General features: G+C 35.5%; 1 protein-coding gene across 2 annotated transcripts in view; it reads right to left on the reverse strand.

Moving 5' to 3' along the window:
* The window catches only part of CNTNAP4 (contactin associated protein family member 4), a 195,208-nt gene that overhangs the window by 54,602 nt on the left and 121,222 nt on the right, over positions 1 to 19,384 (reverse strand). For both annotated transcript variants that reach the window (XM_080573552.1, XM_080573553.1), the window contains 5 exons: positions 19,184 to 19,368; positions 17,028 to 17,171; positions 14,258 to 14,519; positions 6,059 to 6,208; positions 464 to 635 (listed from right to left, as the gene is read on the reverse strand). In XM_080573552.1, the coding sequence (XP_080429678.1) occupies positions 464 to 635; positions 6,059 to 6,208; positions 14,258 to 14,519; positions 17,028 to 17,171; positions 19,184 to 19,368 (913 nt within the window). The remainder of the gene's footprint in view (positions 1 to 463; positions 636 to 6,058; positions 6,209 to 14,257; positions 14,520 to 17,027; positions 17,172 to 19,183; positions 19,369 to 19,384) is intronic.

Here is a 19,384-nt window from a genome sequence, read left to right on the forward strand (position 1 = left end):
AAAAAAATACCCTCTCACACTAGTTACAATTAGTTCTGACCTGAGCATAAAATAAAGATTGCTCACTCATTGTGAGGGTGTTTCCACTATGTTTCTGGATGGGTAAAATATAGGAAAAGCAATAATTTGTAAAGAACATAGGATTTCAAATGATGAATGGGATTTCAAATGTCACAGAAAGAGATTTGTGTCTACCGTGTTACAAAACAAAAATTTAAAATATTAAAAATTAGCCAGAAATATCAAATACTTTTAACCTCATATATTGTAAAGTTATTTGCAGTGCAGCAAAATATTCTGTTTGCTTTTCTATGTATACTTAAATTCTTCTATACTTTTGAATGTTTGTGAAAGAAGCATGCAATTTTGTAAGCATTTTGTTCCTGGTCATGAGGTCAGTATTTGAAACAATAACAAAAAAATCAAATATATAAATAAATATATATATATATAATTTTCTTACCTGTCTATAATGCCACATAAATCTATCTGAAGGTCGCTGAAATTGCCAAAAATATTTTGCTGAACTGAGTTCATATCCACTGCTTTGTTGCCAATAGAAATGAGTTGCATACATCCTTGAAAGCCACCAAATGAGCTTTTACATTCAGAATTGTTTTCACTGTTCGGGCAGCCTGAAAGAAGCATAAATCCTTGAGCTGAAAAAAATACTTTAGTGAAAATATTATATATATATCAGAATTTGGTATTTTTCAGGTGTAGCAAATTTTGTGGCCATGTTTATCCAGAAACACTTCTGATTTATCATGTCTGTGCAAGAGTAAAGAAATATGGTTGTTCAATCTTACTTTTAATAATATGTGCAAGTCATTGCTACAGGGTACAGGATAACCCAAACAGCAGTTCCAAAATAATTAAGGGAATCAATATGTGAACAGATTCACCAAATGATCTTAGTCACAAAATGTTGGGTTAAAATACAGGCTGACTGTGATCTGGACAAGTTTCGAGTCATAACTGAAGTCAAAGAAAATGAGCTACAAAGTACAAGAGTTTTTCTTTATCAAACTATCCAGAAGATTTCTGAAAAATGAAGACAATTTCTAGATGTTTTTAATCCATGAACCAACTAGGAAAGATGCTTTATTGAAAACTGCTGCTCCTAGACAAGTTAAAAAATGAAGATGTGAACATCAAGGCTAGTCTTTGTTGCATCAAACATGAGACTGTGGAGTTTAAGATCCAGAGACAAGAGAGTGAGAAAGCAAACAAACAAACACAGAAGTACAGCTATGGATTTCAGAAGAGCCCATGTTGGTTTGTTCAGGGACATGTTTTGAGGATCAAATGACAAGGGCCTAGAGCCTCGGGAATTGCAGAATTGCCTGAGATCTTTTTTCTTCAGTCTTGACTGGTAAAGACTAAACCTCAGACTTCCCTTGTCCCAGCAAAGTATGAGGTAGGGAAGTAGTAGCCACAGAACAGGAAAAAAAAGAGTCTAAGAGGTATCTGAGAGCACTGGAAGAGCTGGCCAATATCATTGCAACATCCAATGTTGCCACTGTTAAACTATTATCATTTTAATCCTTAAAATATTTTGGTAATTAGGTGGGCTTCTTGATGACTGGAAAAGGCAGATGTTACACTCACCTTCAAGAAGGCCAAGAAGTAGGGCCCAGAGAGCCAGGGACTAGTCAGCCTTTCCTCAGTACCTGGGAAGTTCATGGAGCAAATCCTCTTATATGCTATGTGACGTACAAAAAGGTAATTAGAGACAGCTGACATGGATTATACCTTGACTTTAGCAAAACCATCGGCAGTTTTCTGCAGTTTCCATATCATTGGATTGATGAGATGTCAGTGGGATAAGTGGACAATCAATGATGAAAGTCTAGCTGATGTTCAGTGGTCTTTCAGGGATCAGTCCTGGGAACTATGCTGTTTAAAGTCTTCATTAACATTAGGGAGACAGGACAGAGTGCACTCTCAGAATGCTTGTGACTGATACTAAGTTGGGGGAAAGGGTCAATATGCTGGAGAGCAAGGCTGCAACTGGGCAAGCAGGAGAAAAGGGGTGACAGGGATACCATGAAGTTTAGCAAGAACAAGTACAAGGTGTTTCTTCTGGGATAAAATAAGCCCATGTAACAGTGCAGGCTACTGCCTAGGAGGCAGATCCACAGAGAAAGTCTTGGTGTCCTGATGGACAACAGATGCACCATGAGACATGAATGTGCATTTATGGCACAGAAGGCTAATGGAATTAACAAAAGTAGTGCCAGCAAGTCTAGACAAGTGGCCTTTCCCTGTCTTTGGCAACTGTGAGACCACATCTGGAGTGCCATGTCCAGTTCTGGACTTCCCAATAAACAAAATATATTGACATCCTTGCGTGAGGTCACAAATATGATCAAGGGAGTTGAATGGACAGGATGTATTTTAAGATGCTGAGAGAGCTGGGTCTGACCAGTCTTAAGGAGGAAAGGTAAAGATATCTGAGAAGGAGATGCAGGGAAGGAGACAGCCTCTTTCCGGAAGTCTACAGTGATTAGAGGAGAGGGAAGAGACAACAATCAGAAATGGCAAATTCAAATCACATATCAGCAAAAATAAATTTATACTTTTTAACCATGAAGGTGTTCAATACAGGAACAAGTTAGGGAGATTTCCATCCTTGGAGGTGTATAATCTGTACATTCTGATCTAATCAGATTGGTTTTGAGCAGGAGACTGGACTAGGCAACCTCTGGAATTCCTGTCTGTGATTGACATTCTGAAAGAATGTAATACAGTAATTTGTATATTATTTTACTGATAATGATCCTGAAATGCAATTTACTTATTACCAGTTAAATAAACAGTATTAATAAAAGCTGATTTGGTTTAAACCATATCAATTGAGAAGTTTTTCCCTATGACAGCTGAACACTGTATGACAAAATATGCCTGAATATTTTTATCTTTGTCTGTCTTCCAAAGGTCAATATTTATTCTGGAGCAAGGGCCGTATTTGATCTTAATCAAACAATGCTACTTTTTGTTTTACAATATTCAAAAAGTTTCTTGTTCCATGATGTTAGGAAGCAGAGACTATTAAGATACTTTTCTGTTTCACAGAGCAAATGGGTATTTTCTGAAGTCCTGCAAATAATGTGCAGAGATTTATTTTTCCAGGAAGCAAAATGATAATGGAAACTGGTATATATATTCAAAGGAATATGCAAAAACAAAAATAAAATTGATATATTTTTAAGAAGTATATAATAGAAAATGAACTAAATGACATAAAATAAGTAAATAAATTCTCAGTGTCTTTTTCTCTGGTGAGGTACCAAATTGTTCAAAACTGTTACTACCTTTCTAAAGGAAAATGTATATTAACTACTTTGCATATTGCTGTAAGAATAACAAATCTGTGGATTTGCTAAAATCTAAACAGGAACAGAGCAACTTTACAGTATCACAAACATTTTGATAAATCAATTAAAGGTCTTAAACAAATTCTCTATAGCACTATATAATAAAATGTTAAAAACAAACAAACAAACAAAAAAATCTGTCATTTGTGCTAAAAAAAATCTGACATTCATTTGAGTGTGAAAGACTTCCAGGGGAATCCATACCAAAAAATAAAATAAAATAAAATAAAATAAAATAAAATAAAATAAAATAAAATAAAATAAAATAAAATAAAATAAAATAAAATAAAATAAATATTAAAAAAGGTGAATGCAGAAAAAGTTTACATCTCTAACTTTTCTGTTCAACAAGATTTTGCCTCAGATTTTCCTTATCATCTGTCTTTTTAAAATGTTGTCTTCTAGTTCTGTTAGAGAAAAGTCAACTCATAATGACTATTACTGAAAGTGAGATTCCTTCTTCTTATTATGGGCCAAATATTAATAACAGAAGGAAATAGTTTAATAATTAAATTTACTCCATGTGCTTATTGCAAATGTAAATAATATCTTTTTTCCCTTATAGTTGCAAAGTTTTTATTCCACGAACTGAGAGCAGTCGTATATTCTTGACTAGGAGTTATGCTGACATAATTCTAAATTACCTTCATGTTTATCACACATTTCCTCAGCTAAACTTCCACATTTTTTTGCATATTCTGTATTCTTTATAACAAGTAAAATGACCATTGTGTCCCCAGGGCATCTATTCTGGAAGACTCTTATTCACATTTAAACAACCAGCATACAGAAAAATGGTAAATATTTGTACAAACTTGGAAATGCACTGTATACATTTTGATGGTAGAATATGGCAATGTTCCATGCAATGTTTACTGGTGTATTCAGAAATGTGGGAACCTGGACCTATGTAGAAATAAAAATCTACAAAATACCTTCTTGCTATTCAACGTCCATATTCTGTATCTTTCTCTGATTATCAACCAGTTCAGGATGTATCTTTACTAGAGAAGGCTAGACACCAGACCTGAAAAATCCACAAATGGTTTTTTTTCCTAGATTTACTTTCTGCTTGTGAGCTTTTTTTTTTTTTTTTTTTTTCTTTCTCCAAGGGAACTAATCTGTGGACAATGACTTGGTCCAGATGCATTTAGTGTTTTATACGCATTCTGACTTTTATTTATTTATTTATTTATTTTTAATAAATTGTTTAGTCATAAGCTAGTAAGAGATGAAGATTTAAGGTAGTGTTAAATAATGTATTCAGATTCTGTCTAATGTTGCTATTATGCACTCCATTCCTAATTTATCTAGGTTTATGACAACCTGCACAATTATATCAATAAATATTAATGACAAAATCATTTGATGACTTTCTGCTTAAAAAGAAGATCACAGAATCATACAGTCATACAATCATTAAGGTTGGAAAAGACCTTCAAGATCATCTGGTCCAACCATCACCCTACTACCGATATCACCCACTAAACCATGTCCCTAAGTGCCACTTCCAAACTTTCCTTAAACACCCTCGGAGATGGTGACTCCACCACCTTCCTGGGCAACCCATTCCAGTGCCTCACTACTCTTTCTGAGAAGAAATGTCTCCTAATTTCTAATCTAAACCTCCCCTGGTGCAACTTGAGGCCATTTCCTCTAGTTCTATCACAAGTTATCTGTGAGAAGAGGCTGACCCCCAGCTCCCCACGACTTTCTTTCAGGAAGTTGTAGAGAGCAATATGGTTTCCCCTAAGCCTCCTCTTCTCCAGACTAAACAACCCCAGTTCCCTCATCCACTCCTCTTAGGACTTGCGTTCCAGGCCCTTCACCAGCTTTGTAGCCCTTCTTTGGAAATCCTCCAGGGCCTCAAGGTCATTCTTGTATTGAGGGGCCCAAAACTGAACACAGTACTTGAGGTGCAGCCTCACCAGAGCAGAGTACAAGGGAACAACCAGCTTCCTGGTCCTGCTGGATACACTAATCCTGGCACAAGCCAGGATGCTGTTGGCCTTCTTGGCCACCTGGGCACACTGCCAGCTCATGTTCAGAGCTCTAGTGAAACTAGGACACCTATAAGCTTTTAGAGAGAAGTTATGTTCTCCAAACATAATATTGTTGTGCTACTGTGGTCAAAAACATTTTTTTTCGATTGTGTATCGTGCAATGAATAAGTATGGATCTAAGGAGGATATTTGCACAAGTAAACATGTACTTCAGGTGAAGTCTTGAAGTCAGCCCAGTGGAAGATTCTCAGAAAATGTATTAATAATCCCTGCCCCACCCCCCATTAAAAAAAAAAAAAAAAAAAAAAAAGAGAGAGAGAGACTTAGCAAAACAATGACTGCATAACAAAAGAGACTTGTGTACCTATTTGATTGATTGTCAGCCATGCTAAGTTTAATTATCAGGACATGATACTAGAAAACTATGTTCTAGAAATTGACAAAGGATTTAGGGTGGTAATTTATTCTACTTAGCATGATAAAATTTTTAAGAAATGTGAACCCAAAAATATCATAGCAGTTACTGAGAAACCAGTACTCTAAGAGATATCTGAGTTAGGCAACAAAGGCTTGAAGCAAGCCAAATCATTGTTGCTGTTTGATTAGCTATGTCTGCAAAAATTTACATTTAACTGTGATATTGCCAGCATAAATAAGCAATAAGCAATATTTCACCTCCAAAGTAGAATGTGTCTGCTGAATAAATTTGCAGAGATATGGAGGAATAAGCAGATGAGGTCATATCGTTGTCCACTATTAAGATGATACGATTTCTTTTGGCAGAGAATAGTACAGAATGCCACTGACCATTATTTAATCCAGCACCTAGGATGGAAACAAAAAGCAAAATGAAGGACAGACACCCATTATTTGTTATATTATCTGGATGTTATAAATTAGAAAGGAGAAGAAACCAGTACAGTAGCAATCATAGCAAAAATATTGCTTGGTTGCAAAAATAAATGTCTGTTCCCTTGCTTCACTTCTGATTTAAAAGAAAAAAAAATGTATTTTAGTGAATAAGCTTTACCATTATAATGCTCCTAATTATCAGTAACATATATATTTAATGTAGGGACTATGAAAAGTATCCTCTCAATCTGAGGAGGTTATCACTAAGGCATTATTGTGATGGTTGATACAGTATTTAACACATAATACACATTTTTATTGCACTGTCACAAGTTATTTCTTCATCTTTTAAAATCAAAGGTAGTCATTACATTAAAATGCAGAAAAATAACTATCCTGTAGACGTAAAAAGCTTCATCAAGCATCATGTCAATGTCAATTTTTTTTATTTTTATTTTTTTTTCAGTTCCTCTTAGAAATATATTGGAAAACATGGAAAATATATTGGAAATAAATGGGTAAATTTTGGGACTACTTTCTCGGTGTCTAGCCTCTAACACCAATTTACATTACCTCTGTCTGTGTAAGTGTAATGAGCAATGAAGCAATATACCCAAAGCAGTTATTCTGGAACATGCCTGCATATATAGATTTAAATACATTTTATTCTAAGCAGCACATAAACACTTACTATCTTTACATAAGTGATATAAATCAATTATGTCCTTGAGTGGTTTTAGAACTATGATACTTCTTTGAGAGAACTACAAAGAATACAGCCTTTGAGTTATTTAAAGTTTTTTCTTGACTGCAATGTCTCAGATTTGTGATGTGATTTCCCTGTTGAAATTTCATGTATTTTTATAGTACTCTCTAGAATTTGCTCTATATTCTAGAAATAAATATTCTGACAGTTAACAGATTTGTTCAAACAGAAGGAAAAGAAAGCAAAATATAAAAGTGACAGGTTTCAAACAACTAAATTGCATTATAACTAGGACTCATATATTTCAAACTAGCACAGTCTAAACACAAAATTTCAGCATACAATTAAGAGATAAATCTTAGAATTACTTCTAAATTCAAATAAAATATCATTTAGAAACTGTCTGTAATATATTAAATACAATATTAGATATACGCACCATTTACATGACTTGTTTCCTTACTTCAACTGATACATTTGTCAGGGACTACACAAGAAGAAATCTTATCCTCTAATGATAGTAACATTTGCTTTATGTCCAGTTTAAGTGGAATTATATAAAAAACTATGGCGCATAGATTACCTCTGTGTTGCACTTCAAGCAACCATTCCCTCTTCTAATATAATCACAGAAAGCACAGGACCATAGTCACAGATTTTCTGATAACATTCTGGCAATTGATTTTGTTTGCAGTCTGTTATGAGAAGTGTCATTTGAGGATACTAGCAGGTGCAGTATATTTACAAACAGGGTAAAAAAAAGGAAGGGAAGGGAAGGGAAGGGAAGGGAAGGGAAGGGAAGGGAAGGGAAGGGAAGGGAAGGGAAGGGAAGGGAAGGGAAGGGAAGGGAAGGGAAGGGAAGGGAAGGGAAGGGAAGGGAAGGGAAGGGAAGGGAAGGGAAGGGAAGGGAAGGGAAGGGAAGGGAAGGGAAGGGAAGGGAAGGGAAGGGAAGGGAAGGGAAGGGAAGGGAAGGGAAGGGAAGGGAAGGGAAGGGAAGGGAAGGGAAGGGAAGGGAAGGGAAGGGAAGGGAAGGGAAGGGAAGGGAAGGGAAGGGAAGGGAAGGGAAGGGAAGGGAAGGGAAGGGAAGGGAAGGGAAGGGAAGGGAAGGGAAGGGAAGGGAAGGGAAGGGAAGGGAAGGGAAGGGAAGGGAAGGGAAGGGAAGGGAAGGGAAGGGAAGGGAAGGGAAGGGAAGGGAAGGGAAGGGAAGGGAAGGGAAGGGAAGGGAAGGGAAGGGAAGGGAAGGGAAGGGAAGGGAAGGGAAGGGAAGGGAAGGGAAGGGAAGGGAAGGGAAGGGAAGGGAAGGGAAGGGAAGGGAAGGGAAGGGAAGGGAAGGGAAGGGAAGGGAAGGAAGGGAAGGGAAGGGAAGGGAAGGGAAGGGAAGGGAAGGGAAGGGAAGGGAAGGGAAGGGAAGGGAAGGGAAAGAGAGCATTAAGTGTACCAAGTGGAGCCTGACTCTTTTCAGTGGGGCCTCATGAAGGCAGAATAAAGGGGAAGAATCACCTCCCTTGCCCTGCTGGTCCTGTTTCTTTTTGTACAGCCCAGGATGCGGTTGGCTTTGTGGGCTGCAAGCACACATTTCTGGCTCATGTGGAGCTTCTCATCAACTAACACCTCCAGTTCCTCTCCTCAGGGCTGTTTTCAGTCTATTCTCCACCCAACCTGTATTTGTTCTTGGGATTGCCCTGGCCCAGATGTACAACCTTGTACTTGGCTTTGTTGAACTTCATGAGGTTCACACACACCTATCTCAAGCCTGGCCAGGTCCCTCTGGATGGCATCCCTTCCTTCCAGTATGTCAGCCTCACCACACAGCTTGGTGTCATCTGCGAAGTTGCTGAGGGTGCACTCAATGTCACTGTCCATGTCACCAACAAAGATGTTAAATAGTACCAATCCCAATACTGACCCCTGAGAAACACCACTCATAAGTGAATTTCTCTTGCATATTGAGCTGTTGATCAGAACTCTTCGAGTGTGATCATCCAGCCAGTTCCTTGCCCACCAAGTGGTCCGTCCATCAAATCCATGTCTCTCCGATTTAGAGACGAGGATATCATGGCAGACAGTTTCAAATGCTTTGCACTGGTCCAGGTAGATAATGTCAGTTGCTCTTCCCCCATCCACCAATGCTGTAACCCCATCATAGAAGGGCACCAGATTTGTCAGGCACGATCTCTCTTTAGTGAAGCCAGGTTGGCTGTCTCCAGTCACCTCCTTATTTTCCATATACCTTAGCCTAGTTTCCATGAGGATCTGCTCCATAGTGTTGGTGGGCACAGAGGTGAGACTGACTGGTCTGCAGTTCCCTTTGTCTTTCTTTTTTCCCTTTTTAAAAATGGGGGCTATATTTCCCCTCTTACAGTGAGTGAGAACTTCACCAGACTTCCACTGCTTCTCAGATATGATGGATAGTGGCATAGCAACTACATCTGCTGGTTCCCTTATCCCGCAGATGTCATCAGGTCCCATGGAGTTTTACACCTTTAGGTTCCTTAGATAGTCTTGAAACCGATCTTCTCCTATACCGTATGTGGTTCATCATTCTTCTAGTCCCTGCCTTTGCCTTCTGGGCTTGGGCTAAGTGGCTAGAGCTCTTGCCAATGAAGACTGAGGCAAAAATTAATTGAGTAACTAAGCCTTCTCCATATTGTGGGTAACCAACTCTCCTGCTTCCCTCCAGAGATGGCCAACAATTTCCCTAGACTTCCTTTTATCACTGATGTACCTATAGAAATCTTTTCCCCTTGATGTCCCTGGAAAAATTTAATTCTAATAGGGCTTTAGCCTATTAGAAGCTCTATTTAGATTTGTTAACCTGAACTCTGTCTGCACAGACAATTTCTCTGTATTTGTCCCAGGGTATTTGTCCTTGCTTCCACCCTCTGTAGACCTCATTTTTCTGCTTCATTTTGGCCAGGAGCTCCTTGTTCATCCATGCATCCTAGCATTTTTGCCTGACTTTGTCCTTTTTGGGATGCATTACTCCTGGTCTTGGAGAATATGACCCTTGTATATTAACTATCTATCCTGGGCCCCTCTTCCCTTCAGGGCTTTGCCCTATGGTGCTCTACCAAGCAGATCCCTGAAGAAGGGAAAGTCTGTTCTTCTGAAGTCCAGGGTAGTGAGCTTGCTGTGCTACCTCCTCACGGCCCTCAGGATCCTAAATTGCACCATTTCATGGTCACTGTAGCCTAGGTTGCCCTTGAGTTTCACATTCCCTACCAATCCCTTCTTGTTGGTGAGAATTAGGTCTGGCATAGCACTTCTCCTCACTGACTTCTCTATCAGTTGGAGAAGGAAGTTATCAACAACGCATTCCAGGAACTTCTGGATTGCCTACGCCCTTCAGTGCTGTCCCTCCAGCAGATATTGGGGTGGTTGAAAGACCAGGGCTTGTGAATTTGAAGCTTCTTCTATCTGTATAGAAGGGCCTCATCTGCTTGGTCTTCCTGATCAATGTTAGAATAGGTAAGAGAATGTCCTACCATAAAGGAGATTGCACTAATACTTAAGTAGAAAAATCACATGGTTGCTGGAAAATCAGTTGTATGACTTGCATTTTTTGTTATGTATTCTGTAGCTCATTATAGGGATATAGTAAATGATTGGGGTACAGCAGAGTAGGGCAGGGAAGCGGGGTGGGTGGATGGGGTGTATTTTATCTCTTTCATCCAGGCTGGTATGAATAAAGATACCAAGATGTCCATTAAGAATACTATATGTCCATCTAGCTCAAAGAAGGGTTAAGAGTCTAAAAGTGCCTTAAGTTAGATCTGGAATTAGAGAACCCTATAATGAGAGCACAAAACACTCCTGAGAAAACTGCTTATCGTAGCCTTGGAATTGAGAACCTTGATTAAGTTCATTTTTGAGTGAAGGTATGGAGTTATATAACATATAAATGGTCCAAACAAGAGACTGCTAACATATCTGTTCCACCTGAAAGTTGTACATCCTGGTGGTTTAGTTTTAAAAAGTTTTTGCAGAACAAAAATAAGGAAAAAATAATAACAATTATACTTTCAATGTGTAATAATGTAACTATTATACAATATATCTATTTATTTACATTAGTAGTACCTCCATCATTTTAATGTATCATTTTAATGTCTGTGAAAGATCTTGCTGAACAGTAACTTCCAAATTTAGGAACGTATATACAAAAAGTTGGTGTATATAGCTTATTGGGAGATCAGGTAGTTTAGAGAAACTCTATTTAGAGTTTAGATTAGTCCGAAGTATAACCTCTAAATGCAATGATTGTTAACATCATTTAATTAAAATCTGTGATGAAATAAAGCTTCACAGAAAGACAGGGTCATGTGGAGAAACTGAGTAATAAATTCTCAAACATTTCCACATATTTTAATTCAAATTGGTCACATTAATGTGTGTTCTTCTTCCTTTTTTTTTTTTTTAACCTATGTTATTTCTTTGTGAATATTTGATGACCAACATGTAAAAAGAGGCTACAAAGATATTAAGCTATGATTCTATAAAATAACTTATAATAGCTTAATCATTCATTAATTAATATGCTGTTCTCCTCTTTTTGATATGGCTGAAGAGATCTTTGAAGAACTGTGCACAAAGAAATGTGCTCTGATTTAATTATCAAATTTTGCATGTGTGTGAAAGACAGGTCATAAGACTGCTTGTAGGAGAAAAAAACTGTCCAGCCATCCATAATTTAATTATTCAGTCTTTAGATGTAGGCTTGATTTGCTTCAGTAGTGTAGCAACAATAAGCACTTCAGAAACTCAAGAAAAAGTCCTATATGTGGTTTTGTTAGATAACTTCTTTCTTAGAACAGAATAAGTTGGTTTTCTTTTTTCTTTTCTTTTTTTTTTTTTTTTAGTGTTTTGCCCTCATAAAGTCAGACACAATTCCTCCTGCTAAATATCATGAAAAGTAAGCTTACTGTAGAATAATAACATTAAATTCTATTTCAGCACAGATTGTCAAGATTTATTGTGGGGTGTTTCAGCTAATACGTTATATATTGTATTGCAACTTTGAATAATTTGCTCTGTGTACAAGTCTATAGATGTTAAAAGTGCCACCACCTTCAACAGGTCTGTTAAAATGATGCTGCATGACCACAGTTTCTTTAACGTATATCATCTAATTGAACTGCAATTGAAATAGCTTCTAAAAGGCAAATTTATCACTGTTAACTTCACACCAGTGACATTCATGCTAAGGAATCGACATTTTAAAATGGTGAGCCTGAGGAAGCTACTTGTCATGAAAATGAAACTCTTTGTGCATCAGTTATTTTTGGTTACAACAAATATCAAGGTTGAACTTAGTGTTACAAACAGAAAAAAAAAAAAAAGAACAAAGTATTTATGTAAATTTTACCATTATTCATGGTCATTACTGGTCTTTTCCTGAATTAAAATAATAAACAGTTTAAAATGTTATGTTTAATCATCACGTGTCTGTAGAGACATAATAAACACTGGAATTGTGTTTTTTTTTTTTTTTTTTTTTTTCCTTCAAAAGAATTATCATTTTGTACCAGGCATTGAAGTAAGGAACCAATCTATAATAATAATAATAATAATAATAATAATAATAATATAATTGCAAGGACCTAAGATTTAGGAAGTCTCAACTTAAAATCCTTTTGTCTCTTTGCTCTGCTTGCCTCTGCATTTTGTTCTTTATCTACTTCATACTGCCAAGGACATTATTCGTGATAAGTTATTTTTCTTGATTGCTGATTATTGATTTTGTGAATACTTTGTTCTCTTTTACATAGATTTTTTTCAGTGTTGTGGGATTCAAAAAGGATCGGGGAAAAATAAATTTTAGTGATAATTATTTTGATTATTTGTTTATCTGTTACTTACTTTAGTAATAGCTTAATTTACATACTGTATTACTGTATTCATTATTGTTCAAGACAAACTAGAACTTTGTTCATGCAAAATCCGTACCAATCCCAGAGACATTTTCCTATCTTTAAATATTCTTTGGAATTCTATGTATCCATCTCAACTCTCTAGTCTTATCTTTCCTGTGTAAGAACTCATTCTGGAACTACTATTTTACCCCTCTATATGAAAGAGGCAAAATTCAGTTTGTTTATACAAAGAATGAGAAACTCCATGCATCACAGCTGGAATTCTGAGCAGAGTATACTGCCGACAAAACAATGTTAGGTGAAGGTATTGATATCATATAGTGATGGTACTGCTTCTCTCCATTTTTTGAAGGAGTCATGGAAGATGAAGACTTTGTCAGCTGACACTGTCCTGCTCTCACATTGCTTGAAACATACTGTGCCAGCAGTCTTCCTGTTCTTACATCAAGCACTTAGCAGCACGTGAAAACTGAGGAGCCTCTTGGTAGAACAGGTGGTCTCCTTGCTCCTAACCTGAGTTGCTGGGAAAACAAACAAAGAAACCTGAAACTGAAAGCTGGGAGCTTCTCAAGATCCCAGATGGACAACTTTCTAACATGACTTAGCATCTTACTATATTTTCCTCATGTCATTATCCTTATACTTTAGTTTTCCAATGGGAAAATATGTCAGAACAAGACTAGAAGGTATTGCTCTCTGGAAATCTCAGCTCCACCCTGAAGGATATTTTGCAAAACACACTATTAAGAACAGATGATCTAATCTCAATTCAGTGATTAACTACAAAAAAATGAACCTTTGGTTCTCAATTATTGAGTCTCCTCAACTTCTTCATTCGTTTTTCTCGTTACTATAGATCTTTTTCTTAATATAGACTCAGGCCTGCCTCAGCTTCCTGGAACACAACCTGGTGTTTGGCAAGTTTTCTATATGTAGGTAATAGAAAGTTCTGTAATTGAGACTTCTAGGTAATAACAAAAAAAAATATGTATTAATATTTAAATTTATACAAAAATGAGTTACTTGATACCTTGTAAATGCACTGACAAATAACTTCATAGAGTAAGAAATTAACTTGATTACATTTCACAACTGGAAAACTTGCATCATACATTTCTTAGATTATACACATGAGCTGTAAATATCATATACCCAAATTAAGGACTCAACTCACAGCCTGTGTTATTGCAAGTAATTTTTACTCAAATAATCACTGAGGAAAAAAAAATCATATAAAAATAAACCAACAACCATATAGGTGTATACAAATTGCTAAGAAAATAAAGAATTCAGAAAAAAATTGGGATTATAAATTTGCAAGCCAAGTCAATGACACAGATGTTAGTTAGTATGGTACTATGGTACTTTTTTTTTTTTTTTTTTTTTCTGCACAGTAATGTTTTGTATTGTTTTGTTTTGTTGTTTTTCCTTCATTTCTATTACCTGCACTAATGCCACTCATGGCTTTGCCTGGCTTATGAAGATTGATTTTAACTTTCCCATCACTCAGATATAACAGGAAACCACCTGAAGACCGATGTAGTTTACTAGATAACAGAAGTCCCTCTTTGTTCCAGGTGCGAAATTGGAAACTGATGGAAACTTCTTCTTGGCCCGAAGTGCCAGGCAGTGCCAGGTAACTCCTGGAGCTCAGAAATGTAATAGGAATCACATGTGGCTCTAAACACAAGAAAGATATGTTGCCCTAGAAATAAATGAAACAAGAATGGAATTAGGAACATTTGGGTAAAACCCATCATGAGAACTTTTGCATGGACACTACATAGTTTCAAAATATTTGGCATAAAATTAACACTCTTGAATGCCTTAGTCTAAAACCAAGTACAAATATGTAAGAAAATCACCAATTTGAGAAATGTTTACCTGATTCTTTGGAAGAACAGACATATCTGCCCAGGCAAAGAGTGGAAAAAACCTTTGAGTGAATGATGTAAGATCCTAAATTAGGTGATTGAACGATACTTCAGTAGTTAAACAGAACCACTTTGAGTTTATTTTAGCTCTGCCACAAGAAGCATTAGGATCTTGACAAATTTCTGAATGTCAGATGAAATCCCACAGAATGCTAGGTTTTCTATAAATATTTATACAATCCTGAATGCTTGTATGCAGAGAAAAATTCTGGGCTGGGCCAGTGTTTATGGCAGTGTAAAATCTGAGAGAGAAAAAAAAATATTCTGGACCACGTAACAGTCATTCCGATTCAATGCAACTGGAGATGTTTACTGAGCTCAGTATTTATTTTCAGAAATAATCAGTGAAAATTACTCATATAAATTCTTACTACTTGTAAATATGAAACACGTACTTTATAAAAAAGAAGATAACTTATTTTATCTATTTATTTATTTATTTTCCAGTGAGCCCACATGGATCAGATTATGATTAATATTTAATTATCTAACCTTTATTTTGTACTTGACTGTTCCTGAAATCACTGGTTCCTAGGTGCTTAAATAAATCTGAAGGAGAGTTCATTGACTCTGAGCTTTAGCTGTATCTGCAGTTGTACTAACTGATAAAAATAAGAAAAGTGATATATTTTTTGAGTCTGATATCAAAGTATGTTAATACTTTATGACTTCTGATAGTGATAAAACATGTACTTTGATCTAATGACTTGCCATCATTTGAAATAAAACTAAGTAGTTCAGTACAGATGATAACTAAAACAAGCTTTTTAGAATTTAAAGCACATTTAACAACTTTTCAACACAAACAGCTTTTAAACTTTTAAAGGCACATAAAACTTTGACCTTATAGGATAAAACTATAAAATCAATCTAAGAAAAAAATCACACTTGCCCCTGGCATGGCAAGGCATTAAAGTTTACCTGTTTTCCTTTCCTTCAAGGAAAATATATAAATGAAAAGGCTCTGTTTTATAAACTCATCTGTAGAGAGATGAATAGTTGACTGAACAGACTCATAGTAAAAAGGAAGTCATCAGATTAAGAAACTTCATCAAATGTTAAAAGATTTCCATCTGCAGATTCCCCCTCCTCATTATTTGGACAGTTGCCTGATAGACCAGCAGAGTGGCTGTTTAATAGGGATTCTGTAGTAACACAGATACTTTCTGGCACATTTAAGTTATAAAACATCTAAATAGATTTGAAAGTAGCACAACAGTTCAGTCATCTGAGATGAAAACAATCAAACTTCTTGCCAACAATTTCATAGTTTCTCATTCTCTAGTCCACGGAGAGCCTCCCCAACATCTATCATCATCATGGACAGGATTCTGTACAGCTGTACAGAGGTATCAATTTAGCTAATTATGGAGTGCTTCAATGAAGTTCAGAAAATAAGAGATTTACATCCCAACATCCTTTTATTTTTTTTTCTGGGACAGAGAAAGATTGGTAACATTTCCTATTTAGTTATTTATTTTGAACTGATACATTCCATCATAACTCTTCTTTTGCTGGTTGTTAAATAAATGAATAAATAAATAGTGAAAACAGAGGTTATCCCTGAATGTTCCAAATAGGGAAAAGAAACAAAGGACAAAATAATTTTTTTGTTTGTTTCTTTCTTTAGTAGAAAACTTTCTGTAGCAGAAGGAATTTTGTTAATTATTGAAACCATTTCTCTAAATGGTAGGGATTTGTCTACTACAGCTGTTGGCTGTGTCACAACAAATGTATTAAACCCAACAACGTAAATTACAGCTCTTCACAGAACAGTATAAATTGTACAAGCAGAACTTATCTATCAAATTACAATGCTCTAAAGAAAACAGAATGGAATGGCATCCTCAGCAATAGAAAGCTTTAAAAATGTACTGGTGCATTTTTACTAGTCAGGTACAGAGGCGAAAGACAGTGTTTAGAAGAGTTTAGGTACATCTTGTATAGCTGACTGTTTCTTGTACATGTAAAACAGAGATATATCATACAACTTTGAGATACCATACACACCTAAATATTAGCTAGAGATCTGAAGAATAAAATGTATCCTGCATTATCTACTGGATGAATATCTACAATAGCAGAGATAAAACATTCCAATTAGGTGATTAATTGATTTTTCTTTAATTGAACAACAAGGATTTTATTAGAACTGTATATCAACATGTTGAATAGGGAAGTGGCTATTTGTTTGTTGTTTTATTTTTTTAATTATTATTATTATTATTTATTTTATTTTATTTTACTTATTTATTCTTTTTGAACTATGAATCTCTTACCACAAAGGAGATCTGAGATCTATGCCTCCTGGCCAGGTCAATAATGCTCACTCCATTATAATAAATATTCTCAAAACACCCATGAAAATTCCTGCGTGACAATGCCCCTGATTTTCCAGGCACTGGGATCCCTCCAAAGCTGAGCTTAGAAAGAGAAGAGAAATCAATAATACTATTAAGTAATTTTCTAATGAAAGAAGTTACTAATAACGTAAGAGAAGAAGTCAAAGATTGTCCAATACTGAATCCACTACTTCATGGCTATTTATTTGTATGACATCTGTGTATTAAAAGAACAAACTAACAAGAATAGGGTTATATCAAGTTTATACATATGCATTATGTGTATATATATATATATATAATCAAGTTTTACATGTGCATTATATATATATATATATCCTTCCTCTTTACCACAGCTTCGTATAGAGAATTATCATTTTTAAGGGTCCATTACAGCTGCAAAATAAAGGAGAAGAAGGACAAGGTCTAGTGTGTACAGACACATCTGGACAATGCTAAAAGGGAGAACAGAATTTTCCAGCTTCTTTAGTAGACTTGAAGCTGACCTCTCCACTATGTGTAAATCATAACTACCATAACACAAAACCAGGGTACATCAATTAAATTAGTCTAGGGTAGATTAAAAACAAAACAAAGGTAATGTTTCCCTCTCAGAATGGTTAGTTAAGCTGTGCAATTCTTTGATGTGATGCTGTAGGTTTAACTAAGTTCAGAAATACATTGCAATATTTGATAAAAAATAAAAATCCATTGCAAGCTATAAGTGCAAAAATTTCAGTATGTCTCAGTAAATCCCAAGACAGAAAGTGTTAGAAAGCAGTATATTATTTTAGAAAAGCACTGCCAGAAAGGTGACATCATCTGTTCTCTGGTCAATGTTTTCACACTTGGGCACTATTAGAAATAGGATACCAGTAAAGTGAACTTTTGAACTCACTCATTTCAAAGCAATTCCATTTGGCATTCAGAATGATTGTAGGGAAGATCAGTTGAAGCTAATTATCTTTTCATTCTGAAATTTCACTTAATGTTTACAATCATTTTATATACAAAGAATGAGATATATCATGGCATAAGCATCATTAAATTATTATATTGAGAAATGTTGATATTAAGAAATGCAATTCTAAATACAGCTTTTCATAGTCTTTTGGAAGTTTTCAGGTTTTTTTCCAGTTTTTGCTTTCCTTTCTACCTTGTACTGGAAGAGAGGAAGAATGAATTTGTAATATTGGTAAAATAGATATATTAGCCACTTAGTTGAAATTAACAAGCTTATTTATTTGTTTAGGTGTGATCCTCAAAGTCTTAGCATTGTGGCTTAGACTCAGAAATTTTAAACAAAATTATGACTTCAGTCTTGTGAATGATATTCTTGAGATAGGATACTGCAGATATGGAACAGCATGAAATCTTTCTCTTAACTGCTTAAGACCTTGAATAGAGAGAAAAAAATAATTAAGATCTGCAGGCTCAAATGATGCTCTGTCATCATATACTCCAGCAAACAGGACAGGGCAAACGTCATGCATCCCATCTTCAAATTACAGACTGAAATAGTGGTTTCCTATGGTTTCCCACAGGTGGGAAACTATCACAGCAAATTACATCTACTCTTTTTCATCATTCTACCATTTGCATAAACTAGATTTCTTTCATAATACTTTTGCTGGATTTAACAGGAATTTAAGTTTTATCCCAAGCATCTGTGATACAGGTTTGTACTGAATTTTTGTAATTTTCATCAAGCCATGAATAATAACTTTGAGCTAGGGCTAATTGCTTTTATTAAAGAGTAATATTTTTAAAGTAAAAATAATAAATACATTTATTTAAATTGTGTTTACAAATTGTTTAACACATTTTCAGTGGTACTGAAATAAAATATTTAAGAAAAAATGAATTCTGAGATGAAAAAGTTGGTGTATTAAAAACTTTCAGTTGCAGGTCCAGCACAATATTAATAATTTAAGAATGCTTCTCTTTGGTTCATTCCAAAGCAGAATATCCCTGAAGTCTCAACCATTAAAACTTCCCTAAGCTCTATCCCCTTTGCTTTTTGTTGTTGTTGTTGTTGTTGCATTTATATAACAAAGTTAATAAATATAATAAAGGAAAGGTACTTTTCACACCTCATAATCAAGATCCAAATAATTGAATTCTCCTTTGGCATGAAAATGATGAGTGTGTTTATCCACTGTAAAGTTTACTTGATTGTTAAAGTGCTCAATGAGAACAGAATGCCAATGTTGATCATCCAAAAGACTGCCCAGGGTAATATTAATTTGGGTATTAGAAGAATGAGTTTTATCATCACCTTGAGAGAAGAAAAA

The sequence above is a fragment of the Anser brachyrhynchus genome (genome assembly GCF_964034855.1).
Source record: "Anser brachyrhynchus genome assembly, chromosome: Z".
NCBI lineage: Eukaryota > Metazoa > Chordata > Aves > Anseriformes > Anatidae > Anser > Anser brachyrhynchus.